Genomic DNA, 18,156 nt, shown 5'->3' on the forward strand with positions numbered 1-18,156 from the left:
TTTTAGAACATTGGTAAACAAACAGCATTATGAAGACCAACGAACAGGTCAAGGATGAAGTTGTAGAGAAGTTTACTGTGACATAACTAAAGACTAAGGTCCATAAATCATGTCGATAAACTGACTAATTTGGCTCATAAATGGCGTTCACATGAGTATTGCCTCCAATGGTTCAGTCAGTGCTATCCACAGACTCCATGCTCAAGCTGAACCACAAGTCTGCTCATGAAGAAGGGCTTAACAATGGTATTTTACAATGTTTTAAAGCAGTTGCTGTACAAACCATCGTCTGAAAATTTAATATAGCTGTAAATCTTAAGCATATCATCCACCTAGATGGACAGGCTGGGCATGGAGAGCATTAATCTGAGAAGAGACCCATGGTAACTTTGGAAGAGCTGCACAGATCAACAGCTGAGGTGGAAAAATTGGCCGACAGAACCAATTAGTTATGCAGCTAGAAGAAAGGCATTGGGGTAAGAAAGCTGACAAAAGACCAAGTTAAGGTGTACCACAAGCCAGATAGAAGGCATAACAACCATGTGGAAGAAGGTTAAATGAGACTAAAATTAAACCTGGTGGCCTAACTGCAGAGCACTAAGTGCAAGTGAGTGTCTTTTCTTAAGCAGGGACACGGAAGCTGCTCAGAGCTGATGCAAAGATGGGACAAACATGGAACAAAACCTTTTAGAGGTTGCAAAACATTTGAGGCTAGGACCAATGTTCACATTCCAATAGGACTATGACTGTAAACACATGACCAGAGTAAAAATAGAATAGTTTATATCAAAGCATATACAAACATTGTAATGCCCCAATCAAAGTCTCAACCTATATCTATTTGACAAACTATAGTAAGACTTGCAAATTGACGTTCACAGACACTATTTTACAAAGAAGTATGGGCAAAAAATAAGATTTTCTAGATGTTCAAGGCCTGTAGAAACATATCCCAACAGAGGTGGACCTACAAAGTGTTGACTCAAGGCTGCCTTTTATATCACCAGGGCATGATCTTTCTTGTATCAGGTTTCAAAATCAGGCAACCTTAAATAAACAATAAAATTATATCACAACTTACAAATGGCATTCTTTATCTAACAAAAACTGGGGTGGAAATATGGAAACAATGTGAGAAAACTAGTTTAACTAGTGTGCTGTGTTCGTGGGAATTGGAAAGGAAAGTTGCTACAGAATTATGGTTTATATTTGAGTGAGCAGCTTGCAAACTGTTTTAGAGGCTATTTGCATCATTTTAATAGCCTGACAAATCTGGGTTTCCTTTACAATGTCAGAGACACTGATAGTGAAAAAAAACCTCCTGCTGCTCTTTCTGTCTGTGTCATGTAAGCTGCTCTGTGCTCTTTACTTGGGTCTTATGGCTCAGATATCTCTAGCTATTGTGGGAGAAATGTGCAGAGAGCAGCTGAAACTCTAATTATTAAAGATTATGACATACAAATAAAGCACTACATTTATTGGACGTAAGCAATTGTCTAGAATTATCATTGAGTCATGTTAAAACAGAGAGCAAACATGCTAATGTTAGCTTAGCCCTTAGGGTTATAAGTTTTTTAAAGACTGTAGCTGTATACGTCAAGTCAGATATATCATCAGAGAGGAATGATACAGCTGTGCGTGTGTCATTTGATCAGTTTTCAGGACATTATAGCTTAATGTCAATGCTGCTATTTCACCCAAAATAAATTATTAGCCGTTTGTATTTAATTTGATGCATTGTCAGGACATTATAGCTTTTCGAAACCAAACAATGATGGAGCAGCATTTTTAGGCAGAAATACAGAAACTCTAGTTTAGTCAAAACATCTACAGATATGAAGAAAAACGGATACTGCAGCATCCTCAAGATCATTGTTAAGTGAGTGAATAGAAACGCAATGGGAATCCTGATGCAGACCATTAAATACCGAAGAAACATTATGTGTTATTTTTTAATGCATTCTAATCTAAATGACCTAAATCTATATTAGGAATATACAATCCTATCCTTTTCAAATTTGGGATTATAATGATGAAAACATAATTAGATTTAACCCCAGATTGTGATGTATGAGCAGCTTTAACACCAAACAGGGTAGCAACAAAGATGGAACAAAGATTTTCTTTCTTTTTTTTTAATGTTTCTTAATCAATTCTTAATTATTTTTCAGTTTCTTGCAGATTTGTTCCTTTATAGGTCTTGCTTTGCAGTATTTTTGTCATGTCCTTTTTGATATTGAAAATGTGGTACCCCTCTTTTTTATGTAATAATGGTTTATAGTAATATTTTTCTTCTATGTGTTTTATATCTAAGTGGTATTAAATGCCTCTAAAACAATTGATTTATGAGAGGCAGTTCAGTAAGAAATGTACACAGATTCAGTGAATGGATGAATTTGAGCCTCGCTGAAAACTTGTTTTGTACTTTTTTTTCATATTTTCCTAGATGTAAACACAACAGTCTTCTAAACCTGAAGCTGGACTACTCTAGTCCTTGAATTTGCCTCTGAGTTGTACGTGTGAGAGGCTCAAACACTCTCTGCAAGCTCCAGTTACTGTAAAGAAGCTCATCTCTGTTTTCCTGACTGTATATTTAGAAGTACATCACATTCTGAGCAACTCACATGGCACATTCCAAATTTCACGCTGTTGCCCTTGCTTCTGAATAAAGACATTACTATTGTTACTCAGATCAATAGTTAGAATTGCACAATATGTAAATTATATTTTGGCAGTGGTCAACTTAAAGTGAGCTGCAGAAAACAAAAAGGTTAGCTGACTTATCTTTATCCAGATCAGAGACTGTCTGCAGAGTTTTATTGGCTTTTATAAGGAGAATCTGCCTCCATTTAATACTGGTAATCTACAATATCTGTCCCGCTGCTGGAATCCTGCAGTGGAAGTGTTATGAGTCTGCAGTATGTATTAATACCCTGCACGCATGGCACAGGGGGAGCAGGCCCACACAGCCAGTCACCTGTTCTCCTTGCTACCCCCATGGGTGTCTGTGAGTCTGTTATTTTTCATAATTTTCACACAAAACAACTGAAAACAAATCCAGGTTGCCAAAAAAAAATAGACATATGTGAATCAACAGGAAAACGTTTCAATAAACTGAACCACCCACTTTAGATGGGTAGGTGAGTGGCATTACTGCAGTTGTTGTTAAATGATCTTGATGATGATTATTATGGATGGCTGGAGTGTGACTTGAAGTCCTGGTTTAGTGCCTCCAGCTGCTGTGTAATCCGAGCCTCGGATATACCAACAGCGGGGATGGACAACAGTCAGGGTGTTTGATAGGGGGGATTTAAGGCTCTTCCCCTCGGTCTTTACTCTCACCGTCTTTCTCCCCCTCACACTTTATATTTAAACATAGTGAAGTGCAATGCATTAGGGGAGTCTTGGAGACATAATGGCTGTGCGCAGTTTAGGGATATTTTTTGGCTTTCTAACTGCTCTGGGGACTCTAACAAGCCTGGGTAAGTGGTCTGTTTGCAAAACTTTGGTCCATCTTCAGCGATTGCCATGCTGCGCAGTTATACAGTTTGCATGTTATATGTGGGCAGACTAACATGCAAACGACATGTTACGTCTGCCCACAGTCTATCAGGTAAATCCTGTTGACCATTTACTACCCCTAAGACACAAAAAGATGGAATGAAATGTGCTACATTTACTGGGACTTTTGTTGTTATTTTTACCCAATTTATCATAAGAGTCCTTTTAAGTATAAATTCCAATTTGTTTAGGCAATTTAGACCTCAAAAACATCATGGTAGAGATAATGGAGGAGTAGGAAACAGGAAAAAAGGATTTTCCTATTTTTCAGAAGTGATATTTTCAACAAACACATGGATACATTATTGAAATGCATAAAAATTTTTATTATTAAATTATCATTGGCAGAGAATTGCATTTTTTCCTTTCTAAAGATTGTTATGATTCTTTATTTTAAAGGAATTTGAGAAGGAATTTAAATACTCAGATTGTAAGGCCAATCTGTTGGGTGGTTGAGCAGGATCTCTGATCCTATTAGCAGCAGTGCTGAAATACACAACTCATGCTGAAGAAAGTCAAGGCTCTAAAATACATGATCCCAAGGTAGATGACAGTAGAAGGTGGTGTTTTTCTTTAACTTCCAGTTTGTGGTTTTTACTATCTTAAACCTGGAGTATTAGTGTAGCTGATCAGTCTGTTTTTGCTGGTAATCACGATATAAAAAGTCCAACTTTTTGGTTTGGTTGAAAAATAAAAGCAGATTTCCATGTCAATCAGCTTGCAGAAAGTTGAGGTAATGAATGTTCTTTTCCAAAAATAACATCATCATTACACAAACTTTAATCTTAAAGATTAATATTATTATAACTCCCCGAAGAACTCAAATATTTTATATAATCAAAGTCATTGTTGTTATTATTATTATTATTATTATTATTATATACAAAACAAAGTTTTCAAATAATAATTTCATTGAGGTAGAAATGACCATAATCAGCATGTCCCTATGTAAAAATGTAGCTGCCCTTGTTAAATAATGAATTTACTGAATTTACTAAGCACATTTTTTGCAAAGCCTCTTTCCAAAAGTTCTTTTTGCAGAGCAAAGCTTTACTGTCAGATGTGAAGAATCAAGAAAGCACTTAAACAGAACATGTTTGAGAACATGAAGTTCTCTAGATTCCTTTTTTTTTATCATTTTACCGAAAAAAACGATAAATCGTGGGTATCTTTTCACCTACAATAAAAATTAAAGACTTCGACATGCGTGGCAAGTGGGAAAACTTGCAAAACTGGCAGTGTGTTAAATACTTGTTCTCCCCTCTGTATTTCTACCGGGGAAAATAACACATGATGACCTAGACCTTTAGGCAAATATTCTCTAGACTGATAAGACAGAAGTTAAACTTTTTGGAAGGCTTAAGATAATGTTAATTTCAACTGGGGGGCATTTGGGAGGAGGAATTCAAAGTAGCGAACAGCTTTTGATCCATCAGCTTCCAGGACCAGTTTGGCACATTATTTTATATTTGACTTTGATGGATTTTTTTTAAACTTTCTGAATTGGCAAAATTACATTCATGTAAGAGATTCCTTGGTGTATTGACAGACATTCAGACAAGACCTATTGAGCATAAAACATTAGGGTCATAGTATCATTTATATTTTTAGGATTCAGGAAGTAAGCTGCATAGAACAGGGTCTCAGACTCCAGTCCTTGAGGTCTGATATCCTGCAACTTTTAGATGCATCCCTGGCCCAAAACACCTGAATCAAATGCCTCAGCAGGCAATCAGGTTCTGCAGAGTTCTGGTAATGATCTAATTATTTCATGAATGGGTATTGAAGCACAGACACATCCAACGGTTGTAGGATACTGGTCTCGATGAATGAAGTATGTGACCTTTGGTATAGAGTAAGATGTGGCTAATTGCTAATTTTAAGACCAATTTGCAGGGCCTCGGGAGGACAGCAGTAATTGTGTGAAACAGTTGACATCTGGTGTGTTCATGTACACTAGAGTTTTTAGAATTGATATTAATATTGATATCTTATAAATGTTTTAGAAAATACTGGTGAAGATATTATTGCCAAAGAAACTGCACATTACAGCTGAATCCAGCAATGATGCGCATCTAAAAATAACTTTACTGAAAGAATGAAACAAAATAACTCCTGCAATCCTTTGCTGCATCACTCTTCATTGAAGGTGACAAAACAAAACATGGAATCTGGATTAGTACTAAAACTAAAACAGATGGTAAATATAAGAATGAGCAATTTCTTTATCTATTGCATGTTTATATTTTTGAATGTTGTGTTTAAGGATTTTTCTTTTTCATTTGTACATTTCCATTCATTGCATCCTGTGTTGTAAATTAATTTTCACACATTATTATATTGTTGTTTAAACAATTTCTCAGCAGTCAACCTGATCAGATCGGCACAAGTCAGTTACCAGCAGGAAGTTTCGTATTTACAGTTAAACAGTGAGGATATAATATTTACCTGTGTGGTCATGTTGCTCTGACAAATGGTACTGTGTGCCTTCATGTAACAATGTATAACAGACCAGGTTACAGGTGTTGTCTGCAACATTTCTGATGCCTCTTTATCATTCTGCAATCCTATCTGATCTTGCCTTGGGTTTCCTTTCTAAACCGTCTGTCTTCAAGATGATTTGGGTTTCAGCTGCAGTAAGTGATGAGGTCAAAGCATAGACATTAAATACTAACTGAACTTTGTATGCACTTGACGTGATATAGTGAGCTGTATTTAGAAGTTAAGTACATACTGACCAGCTCATATAGCACTATCCTGAAGTCAATAGCATTGTTTCAAATAGATATGCTGTGCAATGTTATTCAGGTTTCTACTGTTTCATTGCCTAGATGTTTTAGCAATGTTAAAATTAGGATGCAAGAAGTGCCTTTTCTGTCATTTATTACAGAGAACAGAATCATATTAAAGTTCAACCATGGGGTTTTTAGTCGACCAGATGTAGATCACCAAGTAGAATTCACAGATCTGTTTTTCAACTCATTTAATTTTATTTTCTATTTTTCTTTTCTGAAGCTAAAAGACTGTTGGATTTAAATATTTAGATTCTTGCACTTCAACTATGTTTGTCCACGAATGCATCATGTGTGAAGCCTAATAGTATTTAATTGTTAAAAATTGAAACAGCTGTCAACTCTGTCATTACAGAGCTGCAGCAAACAGTCCCATGAGTAAATTAAATATTTACACCTGACTGGACTAGCCAGACAGTGGAGCGTTCACGAGGGACAACATGTCTGCTGCTTTGTAGAGTGTGTAACAGAGACCTTTTATTGCCACACCTGATTATTTATATTAGTGTTGATGACCCAAATCTAATTTAATGTGCAGATTTAGAGTTGCTTTGTAACATGATCTAAGGATAGTGGTAGTTATGTGTTGTGCGTATGGCAATGAAAACTTGAAAGACAGCACGTACAATATGTACCAAGTTAAAGGTTACATTTATTTGAATGATTTTATATTCGTAGAGCTAAACTCATCATGCTTACCAGAACAGTTCAAAGGAGTAGCCTCCTCCTCAGGAAGAAATGTTTGATTTTATGTTAATAAAATATGGGTCTAAAAGCATCAAGTGCATTCATTAATTTCAGTCTTTCATCCAACTTTTCTTTACTTTCCTTTATCATGCAACTGCAGTGTACTTTTTCCATCATGTAAAGCACTTTTAATTGTCTTGTTGCTGAAATGTGATATATAAACTTGCCTTGCCTTGCCAGAAATAATCTCACACGTGTCTTCTTTAAATCTTATCTTTCATTCCCACAGTGGTGTGTAATGAGGAATTGGAGCTGATCAGCGACTTGTTCAAACGCTACAACAAGAACATCCGTCCAGCAGTTCATCCTGACGACAAAGTGCAGGTTATGATCAAGCTGACGCTGACTAACCTTATCTCACTGGTAAGAGTTGCAGCTTATCGTTTGCTGAAAAAAAAAGCTGCAATAAGAAAGTTAGAGATACATACAGGGGTTGGACAATGAAACTGAAACACCTGTCATTTTAGTGTGGGAGGTTTCATGGCTAAATTGGACCAGCCTGGTAGCCAGTCTTCATTGATTGCTCATTGCACCAGTAAGAGCAGAGTGTGAAGGTTCAATTAGCAGGGTAAGAGAACAGTTTTGCTCAAAATATTGAAATGCACACAACATTATGGGTGACATACCAGAGTTCAAAAGAGGACAAATTGTTGGTACACGTCTTGCTGGCGCATCTGTGACCAAGACAGCAAGTCTTTGTGATGTATCAAGAGCCACGGTATCCAGGGTAACATCAGCATACCACCAAGAAGGATGAACCACATCCAACAGGATTAACTGTGGATGCAAGAGGAAGCTGTCTGAAAGGGATGTTCAGGTGCTAACCCGGATTGTATCCAAAAAACATAAAACCACGGCTGCCCAAATCACAGCAGAATTAAATGTGCACCTCAACTCTCCTGTTTCCACCAGAACTGTCCGTCAGGAGCTCCACAGGGACAATATACACGGCCGGGCTGCTATAGCCAAACCTTTGGTCACTCATGCCAATGCCAAACGTCGGTTTCAATGGTGCAAGGAGCGCAAATCTTGGGCTGTGGACAATGTGAAACATGTATTGTTCTCTGATGAGTCCACCTTTACTGTTTTCCCCACATCCGGGAGAGTTACGGTGTGGAGAAGCCCCAAAGAAGCGTACCACCCAGACTGTTGCATGCCCAGAGTGAAGCATGGGGGTGGATCAGTGATGGTTTGGGCTGCCATATCATGGCATTCCCTTGGCCCAATACTTGTGCTAGATGGGCGCGTCACTGCCAAGGACTACCGAACCATTCTTGAGGACCATGTGCATCCAATGGTTCAAACATTGTATCCTGAAGGCGGTGCCGTGTATCAGGATGACAATGTACCAATACACACAGCAAGACTGGTGAAAGATTGGTTTGATGAACATGAAAGTGAAGTTGAACATCTCCCATAGCCTGCACAGTCACCAGATCTAAATATTATTGAGCCACTTTGGGGTGTTTTGGAGGAGCGAGTCAGGAAACGTTTTCCTCCACCAGTATCACGTAGTGACCTGTCCACTATCCTGCAAGAAGAATGGCTTAAAATCCCTCTGACCACTGTGCAGGACTTGTATATGTCATTCCCAAGACGAATTGATGCTGTATTGGCCGCAAAAGGAGGCCCTACACCATACTAATAAATTATTGTGGTCTAAAACCAGGTGTTTCATTGTCCAACCCCTGTATTTCAAATATTTTGTCGGTATCCAACCATAAACTACAGTGTATTTTATTGGGGATTTTTGGGACATGCCAATATAACAAAATACATAAAAATAGAAATCTGAAAAGTTTATTTACTTGAAATCAAGTTAACTACTTCACCAGCACAACAAATACTGCTGTTCTGGTTGAGGCCTTAAAGGCTTCTTAGAGAACATTAGTATACAAACGGCAGCATAAAGACTAAGCAAGTCCAGTTTTGTACAATGCAGGGGGCAAAGAGAAATTTTGGTATTTTTGGTAATGCTTTGGTTAGACTTAATGTGTTGTGGAAAACACACCACTGTAACCCCACTATAAAACATAATTGTGGCAGCATCATGTAGTGGGGATGCTTTTCTTTCAGCAGACAGGGAAGACACCGAAAGACCGTCAGGTTCACCTTCTAGCAGGACTGCAACACAAAACACATAGCCTGAGCCACCATGAAATGGTTAAATCAAAGCATATTCATGTGTTAGAATGGCCTAGTTGACGTTTTGACCCAAATCCATTTGAGAATATGTGGCAATGCTTAAAATTAATGTTCACAAAGGTTCTCCATATACTTTGACTGAGTTTGAGCCATTAAGCAATGGACAAAAAACAAATATTTCTTGTTTCTTGTTGGAGACATACCCTAATGGGTTTGTAATTGTAACTGCAGCAAAAGAGGGCTTCACAGCAAAGCACACCTCAATTTTTAGAATTGTATTTTTAAAAAGTTTAAAAACGTCTCTTTCTGCTTCAATATTAAACACTATTTTGTGTTGGTCCAAAATCAAACTAAAACACATGACAAAATGTGAGAAAGTTTAAGAAGTACAACAGTTTTACAACCGTCTGTATTCCCCAGATTTACCACTCTGATCTGCATTTTAGCGCACATGTGGTTGTTTTCAAAGACAACAGAAGTGCAAAGCTAAATTTCTGTTTCTGCTTCTCCCCTGACCTTTCAGAATGAAAAAGAAGAGACTCTTACAACCAACGTATGGATTGAAATTGTAAGTTTACTCTCTCTTGATTTGGAATTTCAATTGGTGGCAGGATCTCTTTTTTTTCTTGTTTGACCCCAGTCAAGCCTGGATTTTAACGTCATTGGTGACCTTTCTCTCAAATGTCATCAACAGCAGTGGTCTGATTATCGCCTTGCCTGGAACGAAAGTAATTATCACGGCATTCAAGTTATCCGTGTCCCATACAACACGGTTTGGCTCCCTGACATAGTCCTGGAGAACAAGTAAGGCCTTTACACGAATGTGTGAAATCATGCACTTTTTTCCTGCTGCAGACTAAGAATGCTCCTTTAGGTCACCTCTCTTTCTGACTTATGCTTTTCCTGTGCAGCATTGATGGCCAGTTTGATGTGGCTTACTACGCTAATGTCCTGATCAGCAGCAACGGATGGATGTACTGGTTGCCTCCTGCTATCTATCGTAGCACATGTGCAATTGAAATTACTTACTTCCCATTTGACTATCAAAACTGCACACTGGTATTCAGGTGAAAAAAATAAAACAGTAGGCAAGCCATACATTGTATCATTCCATATGTTTAACTATGTTTCTACTCTATTCTGTCAAAAACCCAAGGTCCCAGACTTACAGTGCCAATGAGCTGGACCTGATCTTGGCTGTTGAAAATGATGAAACATTTGAATGGGTGCACATTGACCCTGCGGCTTTTACAGGTACACATTATCTACCCTGTGAGTGTCCTGATATTGAAACTCGACAATTTTACCCCAACTCTTTATATGTCCTTATAACAGAAAATGGTGAGTGGGCAATAGTCCATCGACCTGCCAAGAAGATGATCAACACGCGATATACCCCCGATGACCTAGAGTATCAGGAGATCATGTTCAACCTGATCATTCAACGGAAGCCACTGTTTTATATCATCAACATAATCCTCCCCTGCTCTCTCATCTCCTCACTGGTTGTACTGGCCTACTTCCTTCCTGCTCAAGGCCAGTGCAAATTGCTATTAATAGCTCTTAAAAACAAAAAAGAACAATAAAAATCTGGTGGCAGTTGCTGGTTTGACATAGACCGTATGGGTAGGTGTCCAGGGCAACAATAGAAAGGGGGGCGCACAAGCACCATATCCAAAATAGAACTCATGTATCTGTCAGTTGCCTCCTGAATAGGTTTTTTAAATTATTTTTATTACATGTGCACCCCCTGCCTAATGTGTAAAATAGGGAGATCAGGGAGTGTTTACTGCCAGTCGCACAACGGAGAAAATAGCATTGGGTGTGAGGGGGCAGACAAGTGGCATGCCAAGGGTGCCATTCTTGCGAGAACCGCCTCTGCGTGGGGGTATAGACACTTTAGTCAAGAGCATGATGGGTATAACTGCGTTCTCTCTCAAACCTGCACCTACCTGTAAAACCAATTAATGTATTATTTTATTTAAATAAATATATTTGAGTAGAGAAGGAAATTTAGGTTAGAAAATGTTTCAATCAGTAATTACATTTTATTCTGTGATCATTTTTAATCTAACATTAAATAAGTTTATAGTCCTCAAATATATAAGTATTAATGAAATGGTCCTTATATTATATTTATTTTATTTATTTATATGTATAAATAGTTAGCAGTTTTTAATGTCTAGCACTCACCTGCATCTTTGCCCTATCTACATTTGACAACAAAATAATAAAATTCCCAAAATGTTGTAACTGCTTTTGCTTTTGATGTGCTGGCCCAGGGTCTTAAATATTTCCCAGCTAGTTTAACGACTGTTTTGGAGGCACCCTGAACATATGGAGTTTTGCATGAATAAAACTATTTTTTAATATGAGTGATGCCAAGAGCAGCACATGACACATAAGGGAGCTACACGAGGGACATTTTCACTTACTGGTGGACTCACTTTTGTTGCCAGTGCTTTAGACATTAATGACTGTGTTTTGGGTTATTTTGACTACATTACATTGTATCAAAGTGTCATATTCAGGAGTGTCCCATGAAAAGATACAATATTTACAAAAATATGAGTGGTGTATTCACTTTTGTGAAATACTGTATTTATTTATTTTTACTGTTTGCTTCTAGCTGGGGGACAAAAGTTGACCATCTCCATTTCTGTCCTCCTGGCTCAGACTGTCTTCCTGTTTCTCATTGCTCAAAAGGTCCCTGAGACATCTCTCTCTGTCCCTCTAATTGGAAAGTGAGTCATCTGTAGTCTACTCTGACCACTGGTGGTTGCGTTTTACAGTAAAATCCAAATGGTCTCCAATCCAAAACAGGTTTTCTCTAATATCCTCCTCAGGTACCTCATTTTTGTCATGTGTGTCACAACTCTCATTGCAACCAATCAGATTGTGGTGCTGAACTACTCACTGCGCAGCCCCAGCACTCACATCATGTCCCACACTGTCAAGCATGTAAGTACACCCCAGGAAGTGGCACAAATAGGTTTTCCCCATCAAACATACTTTTCGTCATCTAACAAGGGTTGTCCTGTTTCCTGTAGTTGTTCTTGGAAATGGTGCCTCGTTTCTTAGGCATGTCCCCGCTGGTGGATGACAGTGAGGTGACAGCGGAGGTGAACGGACTGAAGGAGCGGCGACGCAGCTCTTTTGGCCTCATGCAGAGAGCGGAGGAATATGTACTGAAACAACCTCGGAGTGAAATGATGTTTGACAAACAAAGAGAGAGGCATGGCCTCACTCGATCAATTGGTGAGAGTGATTTTCATTAAGTAAAGTTTGCCATATACTTCAGTTAGAAAACCCCTTTGTCTTATGCTCACGCTGTTGTCCCCGAAGTATTATTCCTTTGGATCAATGCAATTACTATTGCACACTGCTTCTAACTGTTAATCTCTCATTTCTCCTAGTAAATAACATAGATGTCAGCAGCACTGCAAACCTGTACAAGAGTTTGGCGCAGGCAGCACCTGAGATTAAGCAGTGCGTGGACGCCTGCAACTTCATTGCTGAGAGTAAAAGACAGCAAAATGACATTGGATCTGTGAGTATTACGTTTACAGTTTGAAGATACATATTTTTCTGTTTTATGCAGTGCTGTGCAAAGGTCAAGCTAATTTTGTCATCTTACAAACTTTTATGTATTTTAATGGCATCTTATGTGGTAGACCAACACAAACTAGTGTATAGTTGTGAAATAGAAGGAAAAATATTGTTCTACCCTAATATCAAGTCTTTCTCAGCCTCTCACAGGAGTTTAGCTCCATCCGTCTTCACATCAACTAAACCATATTACCTGTGGATGCTGAACAAAAACATCCCTGCATCATGCTACCAACACATTTCACTGTGCAGTTGTTGAGTACAGTGCAGTTTTAGTTTTCCGTTACAACAGGCTCAAAGGTTTAATGTCAATTTCATCTGACCAGATCACCCCCCACCACATGTTTGCTGTAACTCATACATGCCTTGGGATGAATTTTAAAACTGATTACTTTAAACTCTCTTTCGAATTGATTTCTGCTCATCACTCTTCCTTATGGGTTGGATTTGTGAAGTGGATGACTAATAATTGTCCTGAGGGCAAATTCTCCCACCTGAGGTATGAGTTTCTGCAGCTGCTCCAGAGCTACAATGGGTCTCTTGGCAGCTTCTCTGATCAATCTTCTTCATTCCTCGTGTGTCAGCTTAGGATGGTCATGTCTTGGTGGGATAGCAGTTGTGCCAAACTCTTTGTGTTTTTAGATGATGGAGTAAATGATGCTCAGTGAATGTTCAACGCTTGGTATGTTGTTTTATAGCCTAACCCTGCTTTAAATTTAACTTCTCTTTCTTTCTTTCTTTCTTTTTTTCTTTCTTTCTTTTCATTTTCCAACAAAGGAAATCGAAAGCTGGGTTCTGATAGGAAAGATGATCGACAAGGTGTGTTTCTGGGCAGCCATTCTCCTCTTCATCATTGGCACTGTGGGGATCTTCCTTACAGGACACTTCAACCAGGCGCCAGAATTGCCATTTCCTGGGGAGAACAAGAAATATGCTCCAAATTCTTAAAAAAAAAAAAAATTGCTGCTGTTGGAGTATTTACAAGGTTCACTTTTCCTCATGTTTTCTATACGGTTAGCAGCACAGCTTGTGAACTCCCAGTCATCAATTCTGGGTTGTGTCAGGTTTGATAGATGTGTCAAAAAACACACTGAACACCTGTTAGGCAGGTGTTTTCTTCATTACCTCTAAATGTAGGAGAAAGATGACATTATGAAAGTTTAGACTTCAGTTTTTTGTGTATTTCAAAAAAAAATGTGAATGCTATTTGATCAAGCAAATTTTATTTCACGGAAGGAAAGAACTATTTAAATGGAGACTATGTCTGAGGTTTAGCTGCCTTGTTTTATATGTGATGAGCGAACGTTGCCTAATTGTTCACTGTCTTAAAAGAAGAAAACCCCCAAAGATCTGAATAAAAAGACTTACTTGCCTTCTTGTTTAATTAATGATCATGTGTAAGGCGAATGGATAAGTAAAACACTCTTGATATTCTTTGTTTATCAGTTATTTTATTTTGTCTATCTTTCTATGTGTAACACTGAACGAAATAAAGTGCCTTTTATTTTTGACATAAATGTCAAATATGACATATCAAAGCTATGGCTTTTTTGATTATTTCTTTTCTTTTATTCGTTTTTGTTTGTAGCATTTGGGTGTTTGAACCAGACTGTTCATGGAGAAAACAGCACATTAAACAGGCTTGGCTTTTCTGTTATTATTTGCAACTGTGTATTTATCAAATCACTGGAAAATAAAGGCTTCTGGTTCTAAATGCAAACCTAAATTTTTAGACCTTCCCCTTAGAATAAATCAATCCGTGCTTTCTTGTTAGAACTTCAATGTGATTTAACGACCTCTTGTGGCAGCAACGTTTACTACACCAACACGGCAAAATCTGCTTTTAGAAAGGGAAAGCTTTTTATTGCCTGGCATGATAGTGCAAGCCTGAAATTGTTCTCGGCGGCTGAAATGTTGAGATTTTTTTAGATTTATATAAGCTTTATTGTCCAAATGAAATTTATTTTGAATACAAACACTGGCTGCGGCCTAATTATAAAATATATCCAAGGAGAACACAAGCAAAAATAGCATCACTATTGGACAATGTCTCCCACTCCATGAATGACACTGCAACATCAGTGGAGAGCTCTCCTAAAGGCACAAAGGAGAAATATCTTAGGACCTCCCTCCCTGCAGCTGCTAGACTTTGCAACCATTACTGTTTCCAACAAATCCAGTGAGCAGTTTACATCCCTGCTTTTCTTTGCCCGGGTTTCGATATTATGGTAAACGGTCTGTTTTTGCACAGATATAAAAAAAACACATTTTATATTTTTTTTCCATTTTTGTGGCCACGTTTTAGGTTTGTCAGTCAGCTTTTGATATTCCTGTTACTTTGTAACTAATGCACAAAATTTTCCCATTGAGGGCTAAATAAAAGATTATTCCATCGTGTTCTATTTCTTCTAGCTATGTTCAAATTTAGATGTATGTTGCTGAATTTGACTCTGTCTTTATAATTTATTGGTTTGGTTGTATAATTCTGTATATGAATATGATGTTTGCCTTTATCTGGTATTTGTTGTGAACTGGAGCTGTGCAAATAACGGTATTGAATTGAACAGTGAAGATTACGAAACATTGTATTTGTGAACTTAATTTTGAAAGAGCCTATAAACCGGAAGTCATATAGTCCCTCGTGTGACGTCGCTGTACTGTGTTCGCTGTAACATATCAGTCTTGCTAATTTAGCGACTTTGCAGCTGTGTTTAGCAAGTTTTTATGCCCCTCTTGCGACTTTTTTCCATAAAGCGACTAGCGACAAATCTAGCGTTTTTTTTCTGTGGCGGCTTCACATGAAAACGCCGATCGTTACTGTCCGCTGTGAGCGGCGAGCGCTGCCTTGAGCCCCTCCCACTTCCCCATCTACTCTATGTTCACGTTGCAAATGAATCACGCATGCGCAACGCTACCGCTGTTCCCACCCTGGATTACAAAGCGGGATGTAAATATAATGTAAATATAGTTATTACCTCCGCTAAAGAGGTTATGTTTTCAATTAACTTGATTCTCTGTCTATGTCTGTGTTAGCTACATCATGGAAAATGTTATCAGAGGTTTGTCTTAGGCCAGGGAAGACACCCCCATACTCCCCCAGATCCATGATATTTTTTCAATGGCGTCAGTAACCCTGGGTTGGGTGTCGGAGGGATGCAGTCTCTGTATGGCAAGCCATTTTAACATAAAATCGGCTTAACCACATATCTGAAATTGATTTATGACTAGGCATCCTAGTTATTGACTAGTTAAAATACCGATTTGAGATATCTCTAATTGCATTCTGACTAGTATAAATGATGTTAAGTTGTATGGAGGCTTCAAGAAGATATCAGTAATAAATTACTATATCTGAAACAAATATTTCAGTTATCAGCAATTAAGTTATGACTAGTCATAAAGTAAATTTAATATATCTCGCTTTTTGTTCTGACTAGTCATAATTCCAAATAAATATATCTTAAATTATTGTTATTTAGGTTATTTTAAATGTATTTTTTTAGATATCAGAAACTAGATTCGACTAGTGCAAATTAAATTGCAGATATCTTGAAAGCAAATAATGACTAGGCAATATTAGGTTAGAAATATCTAGAACCATATTTTTGACTGGTCAAAATTCCTTTTATGATGTCTTTAAATAAATTAAAGATATCTTGAACCTTTTTTTATCTACATGGCTTTTGTATTTTAGATACCTTGAATTATAATTCTGACTTGTCAGAATGACCTTACTGATGTCTTGAATAATTTGTCTGTCTAGTCAAGGTGGTTACGTAGCTTTTTGGAGTTTATATGGTATTTTAGCCTTATTTGCACCTGCTAGTCAGTGGTCAGGGTAGTCAAACTCAAATTCTTGTGTTTTTAACATGATTTTTATGCTGTAGTAGTTTATTTCAACAAAACATGCAAAACATAATTCAATTAATGGATATTGCGTACATGTGAGGGACATTTTTGACAAAAACCTAGCATTAAACAGAATTGTCGCCTATGTCGCCGCCACCTCCTCTACCACCTATTAGTCACTTTTACGGTAACAAGGCCAAGTTCAAGTATGAAACAGCAGCAGCGCCCTCTTGAGTCACAATACACGGTGGTCACAGAAAGACAATGTGTTGAAAGAGAGTAGGTTTCTTAAGCAGTCTTCTCCGCAGATCCCATACAGCCCTTTCAATATTGTGACATTTTCTGCCATTTTTTTCCAAAACAGCCAGCACCACTGCAGCCACCCAAAATTCGGCAGGCAACAGTTTGGACAGCTCAGTGGCAGCACTAGGGGGCCTTTCACGCAATTTCTTTAATTCAGATATCAAAAAAAGTAATTTTGACTAGTCATAATAAAGTCTGAGATATCTTGAAATGTCATTAATGATGCGTGACCCTCAAAAGACGAATCTAGTGACGTAGTTTGATATTTATATAGGTATTTTGATCCATCAAACTGTGATTGAAGATATCTTGAATTGTTCTCCCTACTAGTCAGAATGTAAATGCAGATATGCTAAAATGCCATTCCGAATAGTCAAAATGTAGTTGTGACTAGTCAAAAGTCATGTTTAGATATCTAGAATGTAATTGCAGATAGTCGGACGAAGCCGATTTTAGGTTAAAATGGTCTGCCATAGAATGTGAATCTGTTGTTTTTAAGTTATTGTTTTTTATTCACCCTTGACTAAATTGTAGATGATGTGCTCTTCCTGTTTGCCAGCACAACATGTATGTTGAGGTAAGGTCTGAAAAACACAAACAATAAATCTGAAATAGGGCCAGACCATTCTTTTGTTTTTTTTAATCTTACATCGTTAATAACATTTGTTTCTGTTGTCAAAGTTTTAAAAACATTTTTACAAAAATTAGAAATGTTTTTCCATGTTTTACTGTCTTGTAGGCTCCTAAATGGAGCTTGAAACATTAATAAAAATAAGGTAATTACATGACCATATATGCATGTATTGGATGATGACGTCATCTGAAAACTAGGACAGCCAATAGTGACTTTCCCTATTGAGGAGTTTGCAACAGAATAAAATAGAGCTACGTTCTGTGCGTGTATTTTCCATGATTTCGGTCCCTTGATCTTTCTCCCATGTAGGCTTCATATTCTCGCGGGAACAAAGAGCAAGTTCCCCATCCCCTGTTTTGTTTCTGTGCACAAATAGGTCAAGAACCCTGGGTGATTGTTTTATTACCGTAAACAGTTTCAGCTTTGTTGTAATGAATAAAAGGCAGGTATGCACATGTTAAACCTGCTCTTTAAAGCTCATCAGAGAGCTGTCATCACATTATGCTGCCTCATGTT

General features: G+C 37.8%; 1 protein-coding gene across 1 annotated transcript; it reads left to right on the forward strand.

Moving 5' to 3' along the window:
• Positions 1 to 3,298: 3,298 nt before the first annotated feature.
• chrne (cholinergic receptor, nicotinic, epsilon) lies at positions 3,299 to 14,396 on the forward strand. The gene is made up of 12 exons (XM_047378480.1): positions 3,299 to 3,482; positions 7,330 to 7,463; positions 9,769 to 9,813; positions 9,940 to 10,049; positions 10,157 to 10,312; positions 10,402 to 10,499; positions 10,581 to 10,781; positions 11,875 to 11,989; positions 12,092 to 12,206; positions 12,296 to 12,503; positions 12,662 to 12,795; positions 13,632 to 14,396. The coding sequence occupies exons 1-12, from the start codon at positions 3,416 to 3,418 to the stop codon at positions 13,800 to 13,802; spliced, it is 1,554 nt and encodes a 517-aa protein (XP_047234436.1). The 5' UTR covers positions 3,299 to 3,415; the 3' UTR covers positions 13,803 to 14,396.
• Positions 14,397 to 18,156: the final 3,760 nt, after the last annotated feature.

This window comes from Girardinichthys multiradiatus, chromosome 11 (assembly GCF_021462225.1).
Source record: "Girardinichthys multiradiatus isolate DD_20200921_A chromosome 11, DD_fGirMul_XY1, whole genome shotgun sequence".
In the NCBI taxonomy this organism is placed as follows: Eukaryota; Metazoa; Chordata; class Actinopteri; order Cyprinodontiformes; family Goodeidae; genus Girardinichthys; species Girardinichthys multiradiatus.